The sequence below is a fragment of the Cannabis sativa genome, chromosome 7 (genome assembly GCF_029168945.1).
Source record: "Cannabis sativa cultivar Pink pepper isolate KNU-18-1 chromosome 7, ASM2916894v1, whole genome shotgun sequence".
Lineage (NCBI taxonomy): Eukaryota > Viridiplantae > Streptophyta > Magnoliopsida > Rosales > Cannabaceae > Cannabis > Cannabis sativa.
In genome coordinates this window covers 9,601,990-9,617,965 of record NC_083607.1, presented here as the reverse complement: position 1 = coordinate 9,617,965, position 15,976 = coordinate 9,601,990, and the positions used below count along the sequence as shown (strand labels likewise).

Here is a 15,976-nt window from a genome sequence, read left to right as displayed (position 1 = left end):
TCAAGGATTTTTTTCATTATCATGAGGAAATCCCTAGTTTCTTGGTCGAGGTTGTCTAGCCTCTTCATTCATGCGAGATGATTTTGGCATATCAGTTCGTTCATTCCCTTGGTTTGCAAATCCATGGGATGTTCTTGGAACATCACGTTGATGTTGTTGGTCCCATGTATTATTTGGGTTAGGTTGATTATCCATTGGGACATCCCTTATATTCCCAGGTTGTTCTTCCTGAGTATTCAGGGGATTCCCTTGGTTATTTTCTTTTCTCCTTGTCTTGGAACCCTGAGTTTTTCGTCGTAGTCTCCTTATAGTTAGATAATGTTAGTTTTGAGGAACTGTCCCCCGTGCAACCCTGGCTGTTGCGACTTTTTACTCCAACCCAGTGTTTCGTCGGTTTGATTCAGCCAAGCGTTATCGAAGTTGCCTATTCTCTAATTCTACTAGTGGTACGTATCTGGTAGGATCATAGGCGTCCCCACTCCTTCTTTCTGAGATTTAATCACCAGCAACATTGAATTTACCATCATTCCTTTCTGAACGTGGTGTTTTAGACGTGTTGGTTCTCTGGGACCCCATAGGTTCTTTACTAGTACGATGGGTTGTTTCCTCTGGACGATTACCATCGTGTGGGTTGTTATCATCCATTTAATATGGGTTTGTATTTGTGTTCATAAGGATTGATTTTTTTGAGTTTTTATGACCAAGGCTCTCAATGAAAGCACTAAACTGTTAATGCATATTTTCGTTAACCAAATGAATAGCCTTTTTGCAATAAATACACTACAGAATTTAATAATAATAATAATTATAATAAACACTAGATATTTTATGTGGTTTTGTAGTTAAAATCTACATACTCCACGAGTCCGTATTATTAGAGATCTTTTCTAGAATACAAAATACAAATCTTAATATTTGAAATAATACGATTTTCTCTCTATCTTTTGTCGTCCTCTTTCCCATGAATTCTACCCCTATTTATAGGTATATAGGTTGCCAGTTATTTTTTTTGGGATTGATTTCTTTACAACTACTAATGAAACGTGGACATTCCACATATTTCATTTATTTACACCTGGGATAATATCTAATAACTACCCAACTGCTCCTTATCTTTATCCTTTAGATGGTTATGCAGACTAGGAAGGTTGCATCTCGTCAAACATGAGTTTTCCTTCTTATCCATCTTAATAGGAAAAAATGCTAAGTGTAGAAGTACTTCATCTCGTTGTACCCCTTTATTTGTATTGATGATGCGAGATGACTACTACATTGTGTATAATGCAAGGCGGTTGAGTGTTGTTATTTTTACCCTGCTTGTGTGGGAGAGTCAACGATTCACAAGATCTTTGGATATCTTGTCTCGTATGTTTTTACTACTATGTTTATCCCGAGACAGACATATGTCTCGTCAATTCTGGTTTAATAGTTATTATTCTTGTCTCGCATAAGACTAAGTAGTCAGTGAGTTTAAACATTTCTATAAAACATGTACTTAATTGGAACGAGTTCATTAAATTGTATTTAATGATACAATGTCATTATTATATTCCTTGAGTCGATTAATATTCCTTCTGTAGGACACGTGTCAGCTTCTGGTACATAGCTAAATTTCGGGTATAACAATTACGATAATTAAGGATCATGTATATTTAAAAGGTTTCAATAGAAGTTATACTACTTGGTACTGGAATGGCAAACATTTAGCTGATGATCTATATCCATTAGGGAAGCGGGGGTAGATGATATTGGGGGTAATGATTTCGATGATCATTCAATGGACTTGCTTGACGAAGCACAGGAGGAATTTCTTAATGATCTTGAAAAATTCGATAATTTTCTAAGTGATGCAGATAAACCTTATTTGATGGTTGTAAAAAAACTAAGATCAACAACAATGGTAAAATTTTACAACATCAGTACAGAAAATAAAGTGAACGATAAATGTTTTACTCAAATTTTAGCTACTTTTAAAGATATCTTTCGTTTTGACCATTGCTTCCTAGAATCTACATATGATGTAAAAAAGACTTTAAATTCCATAGGATTGAAGTATGAAAAGATCCATGCATGTCTGAATGATTGCATTTTATAACGTAAGGCATATGTAGATATGGAAAATTACCCAACTTGTTGTTTATCCTGCCATAAAATAAACAAGAGTAAGGAGAATAGGAAACTTATCCCCCAAAAAGTGATGTGGTACGTGCCTTTGATTTCATAACTTAAACGATTATATTGTAGTGCAGAACATTTTGAAAATTGATTTAGCACGAGACCAAGAGAGTGAAAAATAGAAAACTCAGACATCTTGTAGATTCTTAAGCTTAGAAAAAAGTAAACTACATAAATCTTGAATTCAAATCTAACCAAGACATATTTATCTCGGTCTATTTGTGGATGGAGTAAATTCATGTAGATCTTAAGTAGTCGTCATTTCATGGGTTGTCTTCCTTGTTATGTACAATCTTCCTCCATGGTTAATGATGAAAAGGATATTTAATATGCTTTCTTTAATGATATCAGGCCCGCAATAACCTGGACATAATATTGAAGTATATTTAGAACCATTGATTGACGATTTAATAGAATTGTATGAGAATGGTGTTCAGGCCTATGATGGTTTTAAAAAGAATTCTTTAATCTGATAGCAGTGTTATTATAGAATGTTAGTGATTTTTTAGCTTACAGTAATTTATCAAGCTTAGCACAAAAGATTACAAAGGTTATCCGATTTGTTGCACTAACACATGGGCTCGTCGCTTGGGAAACGGACACAAGATATGTTATATGGTCAGAGTTGAGGCAATTAGAATTAACAAACCAAGAACTGACCATGATGAGATCGATAGAGGATTAAGGGGGAAAGGAACAATGGTGACTGTGTCTAAATTTGAACTAGATCAAGCTCAATTAGTCATGATGAACAATAATACAGAGGTTCAACCATATATAACGTAAGTTATAGGTAACTTACGAGCATCGCCAAACTTTCATTGGGTGGTTAAGGAATACCATGCTAGCAAAGTTGAACGAATCTAAACATGGAGTATCCAATGAGTTGAGTCATATTCTCTTGAAGAAAATTTTGTAGTAGCAAAGCATGAAGTGTACATTGTAAGGGCTAAACATTTTCATACAAAGTCAAGAGATAATGCACGAGAGGTTCAAAATATTAGAATATATTTTACCAGAATCTAGATTTACTAACAAGTATGTTTAATAACATCCTAAATATGAATTTCTAAAACCATGAAACTTAAACACATATAAAGTTTGAGAAACCTTACATTGGTTGCAGTGGAATATAATGACTCCGTCCACTCAGATCTCTAACCCTTGTTCACTACTACAAAAATTGGTTTCAATCACACACATTGAGTGACTCTAAAACGTTTTAGTGACACTTTACTGCGCGTCACTATTGTGGGTGACTGAAAAAGTAATATTTAGTGACCCTTCATAGTGGGTCACTAAACCCTTCTAGAGTCACTCAGTGAGCATCACTATAGGCTTTCAGAGTCACCCCTTGTCAAACTGTAAAAATAACAACTACACACTATGCGTGTCACTATATCCATTTATTTTTTTTTTATTAATCATTTTATGATACAATGACACTCAAAAGACGCCACTGTATCATTTTTTTTTTCAAAAAATAATAAATAATTATTTTAGTTCAGATTATATATTAATTTTTAGCCACTTTAATTGATTAATGTTATCTATTTTCCTTTTTAGTACAAATAAAAATTCTTTCTTGTTGAAATTAAAATAGGAAAAAGAATTGAAAGGAAATTTCTCATTCATTTATTTTCAATTACAACCTACGAAACAGGAAATACAATCTGACTTTTTTATACAAGTTAATTTCTCAATTGAGAGATTTGTACATGATATGAAATTTGATAATAATTTAAACCAAATTTAGAACTTGGAAGGCACGATGTCTTGGACTTGGAAACCTAATCTCTGGAAGGACTCTTTTCTTTTCTAGAGATCTGAAGGAAAATAATAAACAGCAAAATATCACCATAAGAAGCGAAATAAAAATAACAAACAGTAAGAATATAACATTATTCAAATCTGAAACCTAGAAGATCATCAAAAAAAAAAAAGGAAAAGAAGAACTTTGTGTCACTCAACCCAGAAAAAAAAAATCTTTAGAAAAAAGAGAGCATCTCGCCACTGTTATTCATATATATATATATACATATCTCTATATATATAACACATACATCTCTATCTCCACTATCATATATTATCTTCATCTTTTATATATATTTATAATTATTTCTCTTATTCTTTAATATAGCACATTTATAACTATTACTCTCATACTTTTCCAAATTTATAGGGTTGCTTTAATTCTCAATTGATAATTCTTACTAAATATATTAAAATTACTATCATTAAATGGAAATGTTAAATAGATTTTGAATAACAATATAATATATTAATTTAGTTCTACAATTGCATACAAAACATTCACTACAGAAAAAAAAAATCAGATCTTTATGCAAAATAAAATAAAAAATGAGCATCTCATATAGAGAGATCAAACCCTTTAGGAAAAAAAATCACATCTTTTCGCAAAATAAAATAAAAAATCAGCATCTCATTTAAAGAGACCAGAACCTTTAGGAAAGAAAGAAAAAAAAAAGATTAGAGAGATAAATTGTGTTGACTTTATAATTTTGATGTCGGAGAAGCTCGTCGTGGGGTTGCTTAGCTTGTAAAGCAGATGATCGGAGACAAGACAGAAAGAGAAGGGCTGAGCGGGTGGCAGAGAAGATGGCCAGAGAAGATTAAGAGGTTCTGAGACCCCTTGCGACCGGTGGTAGAGCCCAATCGGATGATGTAAGGCTGGATGATCGGACTGCTGGTGGAGGCCAAGGGCGTAGGAATTTCAGAGAAAATGAGAGGGAGGCGGAAGAAAAGAGATAGAGAAAAAGTGATTTTGATTAGGGTTTCTTTTCCTTTCTTCTTATATTCATTTATTATATTTTATTATTTATTATAAAATTTTATAATAATCAATTATAATTAATGAATAATTTTAAATTTAAGAAACAAAATATAAGAAGTTTTTTCCTTAAAAAAATACGTAGCTTTTTTATAATTAATGAAGAGGTGTAGCTGCCTTTTTTTTGAAAAAAAAAAAACAAAATATATTTAATTCATACACATATATAGAGCTTTATTTGTTATTTTTTTGTAAAAAATATTTATGATATAGTGACGCGCTAGGAGTGTCGGTAAACATTTACCCAGTCGCGCTTGGCGCGTCACTATAAGTTAATATTTTTATTTAAAATTTTTTTATAGAAATTGAATGATTTACCCTATAGTGACACTTCATATCTTTAGTGACACAAGTTCTAGGACATTAATACTAAATTTTGAGTCTTTTTATGTATGTAACTAAAACTTACCCCTAACCTTTTAGTGACCCACACTTTTTGTGCATGTCACTAAATGATGTCACTAAAAGGTAAGTTTGTGGTAGGGGTGAAAATCGGTCAGTTATGGTCGGTTTTTAAAATTTTATAACCGACCGGTCGGTTACGGTTTTTATTTTACGAAAATCGTAACCGACCGTTTAGAAATTATAACCGTATAAAATCGACCGTACGATTTTTGGCGATTTTGACGGTTTTTTGGTTAAACTATTTTTTTATTTCAAAAACTGAAACCGACTGCCATGTCAAAAAAACTGAAACCGCAACCGACCGCCAAATTCGGTGATGACGTGGAACCGAAAATTCGGTTACGGTCTGGTCGGTTTCGGTTTTTCGGTTTTTATTAACACCCCTAGTTTGTGGTAGTGGTTCCTTTCTGTTGCAAAGTATTATCAAGATCTGAGCCTCACTCTCCTTCAGCTATTTGGATTCTTCACAGTCTTACACACAATGATTAAGGACTAACTTGCTATGGGTGGGCATGCACTCAATCACTAAGGCTCAAAATTATTTTTTGAAGAGCACTCTAGGATTCAAAATTAGAAAGAAGAAGAAGAAGAAGAAGTAGAAGAAGAAGAAGAAGAAGAAGAAGAAAAAGAAGAAGAAGAAGAAATCTCAAAACTCTCTAGTTGTCTGACAAGTTGTAAACTAGGTTTAGAGTCATTAGTTGGATTATGAGACCAATTCACTTAGGGTTAGGATTGAATAATATGGAATAAAAAATGAGAAAAAAATAGCCAAATAATCCCTATAGTGGCCGACCATGAGAGTGGGCCCCACTAATTATATTTTTGCCATTTTTTTCAACCATTTATCTATTATTTTACAAATGCCATATTTTCCAATTTCAATCCTATAAATGCCAAAACTATTTAGTTAATGATTATACTTAATTATCAAATAAAATTTTCATTTATATTATTTATTAATTATACTCCACAAAGTCTCTTAATTAACAAATAAATCCCAAAATCCTTTTTCTTCACAATCAAGCCATAACTTAGTGAAAATTCATAAATAAGACATAGTCTGATTTAGAATTATGATTGTTTAATTAAAATCAATTAACTGAGTCTTTTACAAGCAGTATTGTCTCAACTAGTATGGGGACCATAGGCCTATATAACTGAGCTTCCAATAAGTAGATCAACAGTTTACCAAGTAAATTCTCTAGCTTATTAATTCCTCTTTGCATCACTATAGATTTTGAATTTCACTCTCAATTATGTAGAGCGCTCTATATGTTCCGCGATATAGATATGCTATGAATTATCCATTTGTTATAATTCTAATAATCAATGATCCTCTATAGATGATCTACATTGAGTAGGGACAAATTTACAATGTATTTTATCCTTAAAACACTTAGCTACCTATAAATGATATTTCAGTGAACTAATATAATCACTGAAATTAATTCTCAACCATTTATCTCTATTAAGTCATGCTCGAAGGAAATCATCGTCTTACTTCTATGTCTAGATAGAAATTATAGATTCTGTATCTATGATTAGCGCTACCACTCAATTGAACTACCATGTCCTTAATCTATATGTCACGAGAAGATCCATTGGTCGACTTTAACGAACAGATTGAAGAACATAAATAATACAACTGAACTAGAACCTAACCATCTCAGGAATGAGATAATTTGATCTAAGATCAACTAGGTGATATTGAATTGAATAGTATTACAGTAAGTTTATTATATCTTATCCAAGTTCAGTATCGGTCCCTTTCGATGCATACTCCATACATCCAACATAGCACTTATCCAAGGTACAAGTAAACTGCATTGTAGATCATCCTATTAGTTAAACTCTGTGTACTGATAAATCATAGGAAAATCGCTCAATCTTGATTACTTTCTACTATGTTGACAACATAATAAACAAGAATATCAATGTGATAAGAATTTGGATGAATTTATAAATCAAATAAATAGATAAATGATCACATGAACTAAATAACACATTAAATAAGTACTGAAAATAATTTTTTTTTTATTGATAAATGCTGGAAAATCGCAAGCTCAAAGCGTGGTTTGCATTTTTTTATGCAAGAGTTGTCTGTGTGCGTCTGTGCTCCATGAAGAAGGAGGGTCTATGCTCCACGAAGAAAAAGAAAAATGGGTGGTGGTTAAGCTCATGGTGGTGGTGGAAGGTGAACAAGGAACGAAGAGCTTCTGAAAAAAAAAAAAAATAAAGCTGACCAAATCGTAGGTCTTTGCTCCATGAAGAAGAGAAAGGAGAAAAAATAAAAAAGAAAAATGTTAAAGTTTTGATATATTTTTTTGATAAATTATTTATTATTTTAATCATTTTAGTTCTTTTTAATTGGAATTATGATTTAGATTAATAAATTTTTAATATGTGGCATTATTTTCAGCACTTAAAAGTACAAGTTTCCTGTTATCCTTACGATTTGGGTATCAAAGGGCTCACAAATTTGTCGATCTTATTTATTTTTACTGCTAATTTGTGAGGTTGATGACTAATTTTGCGTCAATTTTAAATTTTTTGAGACTTTTATCGCAATTAAAGATAAAATGAGTAGTTGAATGAATTTTATATACTTTCATAAAATGTCCAAACTAACCAACTTTTCTAAAAAGATATAAATTGAAATGGAGAATGGTTAATTGGTTTTTTTTTTTCCTCTAAGGACATATAATTGATAGATTATTTCCCCCAAACATAGATTATTTTTTGTCTTGAAGAATTCTTCTATAATCTTGATTTTTATAGTTTTAGACATTCTTTTTTCTAACTTTCATTCTTAATAAATCTATATAAGTCATTTATGGATAGTATGTTGTGGACATAAATGAATCTGTGTATATATCAGTATATTTTACTATGGTGTGGACAGTGAATAGTACAGAAAAAGAGTTAGAAGAGAAGATAGCTCCAGTACTTTACCATTTAATGCATTTGTCGGCTAAAACAATTGGTCCCACTTACTTAAAATAATGCCAAACCTTGCAAAATAGGAAGCATTCATGCCAACACTACACATGGAAAATGCACACATGATACTTGGTCCCACCACTTGAATTTTTTCTAACTCTTTCTCTTCACGTCAACCTCAAACTCAACTGGGTCCCACTAACGCAATCCTAACCCAAGGAGGGTCCCAACAAACTTTTCTGACCGTTAACATTGACTTACCATGCAGGTTACCGTATACGATTCAAACACTTTTCAACTACACTAATAATACTATATAAAAAGTTAAAACACGAAGAAAAGAAGTTCAGTGTCCTTAATTTACTAAACCATGGCAGCTACTACTTTCCAATATTGGCTCTCCTTTCTCTTCTTCACTTACTTTTTCAATCTCGCACGTGCACAACTCCCCGGCACGTGGGAGGTAATAGTGGAGAATGCTGGCATAGCTTCCATGCACACCGCCGTGACCCGGTTCAACACCGTTGTCCTCCTCGACCGGACTAATATTGGACCGACTCGGAAAATGCTGAGAAAGGGTCATTGTCGTAACGATCCAAACGATGTCGTTTTGAAACAGGATTGTTACGCTCACTCCGTACTTCTCGACCTTAACACCAACAAAATCCGACCTCTGATGATCCAAACAGACACGTGGTGCTCCTCAGGTCAGTTCCTTCCTGACGGAACACTTCTTCAGACCGGCGGTGACCTCGACGGTCTCCGGAAGATACGAAAGTTCGAACCGTGCGAGGCGAATGGGTCTTGCGATTGGGTCGAGTTAGACGACGTCGCATTGGTCGAGGGGAGGTGGTACTCCACGAATCAGATTCTCCCCGACGGGTCCGTCATAATGGTCGGAGGTAGAGCTGCTAATACCGTCGAGTATTACCCGCCGAGAGAAAACGGCGCCGTTTCGCTCCCGTTTTTGGCGGAGGTTGAAGATAGCCAAATGGACAATCTATACCCTTATGTTCATCTTCTCCCAAATGGGTATCTCTTCATTTTCGCTAACGATAAAGCGGTGTCGTATGACCACGTGGCAAACAAAATCGTAAGGCAATATCCACCGTTGGATGGTGGACCCAGGAACTATCCTTCAGCTGGATCGTCCGTCATGCTTGCACTCGAAGGAGATTATTCAACGGCTGTGATCGTAGTGTGTGGAGGAGCCAAATTCGGTGCATTTATCGAGAAAGCCACGGACACACCGGCCCACGGGAGTTGTGGGCGGATCATGGCAATGGGCCCCGATCCGGTTTGGGAGATGGAAGACATGCCGTTCGGGCGGATTATGGGAGATATGGTTATGCTTCCGAGCGGTGAGGTTTTGATTATCAATGGAGCTCAAGCTGGAACTCAAGGATTCGAAATGGGTTCGAACCCGTGTTTATACCCTCTTCTTTACCGACCCGATCAACCAATCGGGTTACGTTTCATGACCTTGACTCCGGGCACGGTACCGAGAATGTACCACTCCACCGCCAATTTGTTACCCGATGGGCGGGTCCTTATTGCTGGGAGTAACCCACACTATTTTTACAAGTTGGAAGCTGAGTATCCGACCGAGTTGAGGATCGAAGCTTTTTCGCCCGAGTACTTAAGCCCGGACCGGGCCAATATCCGACCCGTAATCGAGGGGATTCCGGAGACGGTGCGTTACGGCGAAGCATTTGATGTGCTGGTTTCAGCAACTTTGGGTTTTGTTGGGATTGTTGAAGTCAATCTTGGGAGCGCGCCGTTTGCTACTCACTCATTTTCTCAAGGTCAACGTTTAGTCAAACTTGCCGTCAACCCAGCCGTTCCCGTCGAAGACGGCCGGTATAAAATCATCTGTACGGCTCCGCCTAATAGTATGGTTGCGCCGCCGGGTTATTATATGGCTTTTGCGGTCAATCAGGGCGTGCCAAGTGTTGCTCGTTGGGTACATTTAGTGTCTTAAGTGTTCCTACAGTTATTTATTTATTTATTTTCGATTGCTAAAATTGAATTTCGTTAATTGTTTATATAAAAAAGAAGAAGACCAAGAAGATATATTTATATGTTGTAATATTGAAGTGGGACATTATATGAATAAGTTGTTGATATACATATATAATGTTTGCCCTTACCAACGTTACATTACATCACTCCACTATACTTGATTTAATATTGTTAATTTTTAGAAAAACATTTTTCAAAGTTTTCACTTTTGAAAAAGAAAGAAGCATAATCATTTCAATAAGTGGATGTAATTGGCTTGTGTGTACTAGCAATCTTTCGGAATAAGTTATGATAGATTTAATGAATAGAATTCTGTGTATGTGAAGAGAACTAGTGCGATTGGTCCATTAACAATGGAAAAGGGATAGAATATTGTTTTGGTGTAGTGGTTATCCGGTGTCATTGTCTCCCAAAAAAGACCTATTGTAAAAACAAATGAGTCTTTCTCAATGTGGGGAATAGACCCTAATCAAGCATAAAAAAAAAAGACCTATGCTCATATTAGGCAAGACAAGCTTAAGCCTAGAGCACTCAAGTTCTTGTTTCTAGGCTATTTAATGGTGTGAAGAGGTATAAATTGTGGTGTTTAGAACCTGGTTATAAGAAGTGCATTATTAGCAGACATTTCGTCTTCAATAAAGAAGAAATGGCCATGGTAAAGAAGAAAAATATTACATCAGCTCAAGAAGCAGGGAGTAGAACACCTTAGACTGAGATGGACTCAATCTCCAAATCTACAATTGATGAAATACAAAATGATCTAGATGAATCTATAACAAAAAAGATGCTCAAATAGACTCTGAAAGGTTATTAGTTTGCTAGGGACAGAGAGAGGAGGATAGCTAAAGCACTAGAGAAGTATGGATATGCTGAGAGAATTTGTGCTATCAATAGCTGAAGATCTTTAGAGTGTAGAACCTAAAAGCTACCTAGAGGCCACAACAGGAAAAGACGGTGCAAAATGGTTGAATGCCATTTAAGAAGAAAAGATGTCATTGAGAACAAAACCTAGGTTGCAGTCAGGAGACCATTGTACAAGAGACTGATAAGATGTAAATGGATTTTCAAGTGGAAAGAAAGAATTCCAGGAGTATAAGGAGCACGGTAAGGCGATGTTAGTTTTTAAAGGATTTACGTAAATAGAGAGCATTGACTACAATTGTTGACCTCACTTTTAGTCAATGATACTAATGTTGGAAATATTTTACCAGGATCTAGATTTACTACCAAGTATGTTTGATTAACATCCTAATATGAATTCTAAAACAATGAAATAAACACATAAGAGTTTAAGAAAACCTTACATTGGGTGCAGCGGAATATTATGACTCCTTCCATTCAGACCTCTAGCCCTTGATTCCTTTTTGTAGCAGAGCATAATCAAGATCTGAATCTGGATCTCTTTCTCTCCTTCTTTGATGCTGATTTTCCACAGTCTTACATACTATGATTGACGTACCACTTGATGTGTGTGGGCACTACTCTATCACTCAAGGGAATTTCGAAATTAGAAGAGAAGAAAAGAAAGAGAAGCGGCGGCTTGGCTTTTCTCTGAAGGAAACAATGTGCAAAGTTATGAGTTTCCTGAAGCCAATACTTTCTATTTATTGAATGCCGTCTAGGTTTAGGTTAGAATTGTGTGGCATTAAATAATGGAAAAATAAAATGGTAAAAGCCTATGCATAGTGGGCGGCCCATATAAGAAAATTGGGCCTCACTTTGCAGCTTGCCCATTTTGTTATTTTTCATTCCTACTTTCTCAAAAATGCCAATTTTCCAATTTAACCATTCAAATGCCAATTCTAATTATTTAATAACTTAAAAATAATTATTAAATAATATTGCCATTTAATGTATTTATTAATTTAGACATATAAAGTATCTTAATTAATAAATAAACCTAGAATCTCTTTTCTTTCCAATTTCGCCCTTGCTTAGTGAAAATTCATAAAGTAGACATAGTCTAACTTTTAGAATTATAATTGATTAATTAAAATCAATTAACTGAGTCTTACAAGCAGTATGGTCTCAACTAGTATGGGGACCATGGGTCTATATAACTGAGCTTCCAATAAGTCGAACCGAATTCACCAAGTAAATTCCCTAACTTATTAATTCCTTATTGAAACCACTCTTAGAACTTGGAATTGCACTCTCAGTCATATAGAATGCTCTATATGTTCCACGATATAGATACGTCATTAGTTATCCATTGTTATAATCCTAATTTGATCAATGATCCTCTATATAGATGATTTTCACTTTAAAGGGATTAAATTACTGTAACACACTACAATATATTTTATCCTTAAAACACTTAACCTTGTATAAATGATATTTCAGCTAAGTGAAATAAGTACTCCACCATTTATTTTCGTTTGGTTAAGCTCGAAGGAAATCATCCTTTACTTTCTATTCGCCAGATATAAGCTATAGATTTCATATTTATGTTAGCGCTCCCACTCAATTGCACTACCGTGTTCCCAAAATGTACGTATCACCCTGACCCAAAAGTAGGCTTAAGTAACAAATCAAAGAACACGAATAACACTCTTGAGATTGAACCTAATCATATCAGGATTAAGATCATTTGATCTAGGATCAACAGGTGATATTGAATTGAATAGATATTACGGTAAATTCTAATAAATCTAATCAAAGTTCAATATCGGTCTCTTCCGATGTATACTCCATACATCCGATACTGGTAAACGTTACCAATGTCCTGGAAAGGACATAACACTTTTCCAAGGTGTAAGAATACCTATCGCTGATTATACCATGTCAGTCTAAATCCAGTGTTCTGACAAATCAGGGAATAAACTTTCGAACATATAATTAAGATTATATTGTACTGTGCTGACAACACTATAATCTTTAACAAATTCATATGTTCTGGACTTAAATAGAATTCATACATTATATATATAATCATGAAATAAATTATGTGAACCATGCAACATAAAGTGTTATTTTTTATCTTTGTTAATAAGTAAATCTGATTATATTGAAATGAGTTTTATTTAGGGCACAAAACCCAACAACTAAGTCTTTAAAGCAATAATATTATGAAAAAGAATAATAACTAAATGATATGTATGAGTAAATAAGAACACGAGGAATTTGATAGAGGTTCAACCCCATAGTTATGATAATATTCTACTCCGCTTTTTACTGTATTACTTTCATGAGTATCAAGATCACAAAGAGTTAGTTAGGTGAGTTTCTTAACAACCTTTATGAAATAATTACAAGTATTTTGACACCATAAGTGCCTTCTAAAAAATAGGAACTCAAATCCTTAAATAATTGAATGGTTCCACTATTTATAGGGCAGATACAATAAATATTGTTACTTAAAATAATAAGAAATATATAAGAAATTAAATACTAAATCCCTAGAATCACTCGGCCTTACAAAATCGATCCGATAAATATAGGGATTTATAAATGAGGAGATTTTAAGAAAAATATCTTAAAGAATATAAATTCACCACGTCTGTAACACCTTACTAGTTTAGGCGTGTTATCGTGATTTTATACTAACTGTGCAGTTCATTGCCAATCACCAAGTTTATTAAAAATCATGAGTAATTAAAATTTTTACTTAAACACTTATAAATATCAAAATAAATAACGTATATATATAATCGGGATCCCGTGTACAAAATATTTACAACTGATTTAAGGACTTGATACAAAAGTTGTCGCCTATCGACTATACAAAATATCACCAGCTGTCTCAAAGATTGTATGCTTCAGGCCTAACTGCCCTAACATGTAAAATCTTCATCTACTCGCTCTCACGGCTGTTCAACTTTAGCATTTCCCTTACCTACACATGCAAACAATATTTGTGAGTCGACAGACTCAGTAAGAAAAGCATAATCATAATCATAAAAATAACCCGGATTGTAATTAGGCGCCCTTACACCCAACTATAACCCTATCCCCGTGTCCAACACGGTAATGATTCTAGAACGTTCATATGACAGTACTATCGACTATAATATCAGACTATACTCGGTACTCTAGTCGTACCTATGTGATAACATCGATCTTGTACTTGAGCCAAACATAACTCTATTTATATTGATACCGCTATAATGTAATCTAACAGGCTCCATAAACATGCACACTAAACATGTAAACACATATGCATATTATTATACAATTATTACGTTGTTTCTGAATTCAGGTGTGCTGGTCAACCTGAGTGGAACAGCTGCTCACGATTTACAGGCCCCTAAATCACATTATTCGTAAAATTAATGAGGGACATGCTAAATCATTTTTCGGTGACTTAAAATGGAAACTAAAAGTTTCCCTATCAATGAATAACATGGAAATACCCTAAATATTGCAAAAAGGGAAAAACTAGAGTTCCCTAAAATGCCTCAACCGGCAGACCAGTTCTGTGGGGTTACCTAGGGCCTAAACAGAATTCCGGTTTCTACAGGTCCCACTAAATTGCTGGACGAGGTTAGTGTAAAAAACCCCAAAAACCTTCTTAACAAGTCAAATTGACCCCAAATGATCTCAAACCTTCCATACCTCCTAATTAGGCCACAACAAGTAAAAATCAGGCAATAACATCAAGTAATATACCAGAATCCAAAAACACCATTATAGAGCAAAGTTTGAGCTATTAAGCTTAAACCTTGATCAAACCTCACCACAAGCCTTAAACCTTACTTAATTCAACTCTAATAACTACAAAACAACCTTTGAATAATCAAAACCAAATTAAACATACAGAACCCTAACCATAAAAAATAATTTAAGAACTTAACCTCGAACTTAAGAAATCAAAGAGAGGAGAGCTAAGGGATTTGCCTTGAATTGGATACACCAAATACTTGCTAAAATACTCTGAATAAAGCTGAAAATCCTCTACTTACTGCTGGTTATCTTGAGGGTGAGAGAGAGAGAGAGAGAAAGTTGAAGAGAGAATGTGTTTTCTTGATTTTTTCTAATTTTCTAACTAATAAAAGAATAAAACCTATTAATTCTCTAGTATATAATAACTTATTTTGGTCAATTAATATAAATAAAATCAATAAAGGACAAATATCCCAAATGGAAAAAAGACCATTTTGCCCTTGCCTAAGCCAAAAGGCATACTTACCACCTAGGGGTAATTTTATCAAATCTAATACCTCGAATAATCTTAATATTCCCAATGTCTATATAGGTTGCCCCACTATTACTAAAATACTAAATCATACAAAAATGTGATTCTATCGGCCAAACGTCGCGTTCCAACGTTGCCGAGCATAATATATGAAAAACATAAAAGTTCATATATAACGTAATTAGCACACCCAGAATTCAAATACATCACCAAAAATTCATAAATTATAATTAATAATCTAATTTTATAATTAAGCCCTAATTATCTGCTAATTTATTATATTTGAAATTAAGCGGTCTTTACAATTATCCCCCGTTAAAAGGATTTTGTCTTTGAAATCTAACATGAATAACTCTGGATAATGAGCTCTCATGTCAGACTCCAACTCCCCGGTGGCTTCCTTCGCCTTACTGTTTCTTCAGAGCACTTTGACCAAAGCTATGGTTTTA

At 34.1% G+C, this 15,976-nt stretch overlaps 1 protein-coding gene and 1 long non-coding RNA gene across 2 annotated transcripts; one reads left to right on the top strand and one right to left on the bottom strand.

Moving 5' to 3' along the window:
* Positions 1 to 3,775: 3,775 nt before the first annotated feature.
* On the bottom strand, positions 3,776 to 5,143 carry LOC133029129 (uncharacterized). The gene is made up of 2 exons (XR_009683332.1): positions 4,639 to 5,143; positions 3,776 to 4,001 (listed from the first exon to the last, which is right to left on the bottom strand). It is a non-coding gene; the product is annotated as an uncharacterized LOC133029129 (long non-coding RNA).
* A 3,028-nt stretch (positions 5,144 to 8,171) lies between these two features.
* LOC115697761 (aldehyde oxidase GLOX) lies at positions 8,172 to 10,503 on the top strand. The gene has a single exon (XM_030624885.2). It carries the CDS (start codon positions 8,742 to 8,744, stop codon positions 10,350 to 10,352), a length of 1,611 nt encoding a protein of 536 aa, XP_030480745.1. The 5' UTR covers positions 8,172 to 8,741; the 3' UTR covers positions 10,353 to 10,503.
* The last annotated feature ends 5,473 nt before the right edge of the window (positions 10,504 to 15,976 follow it).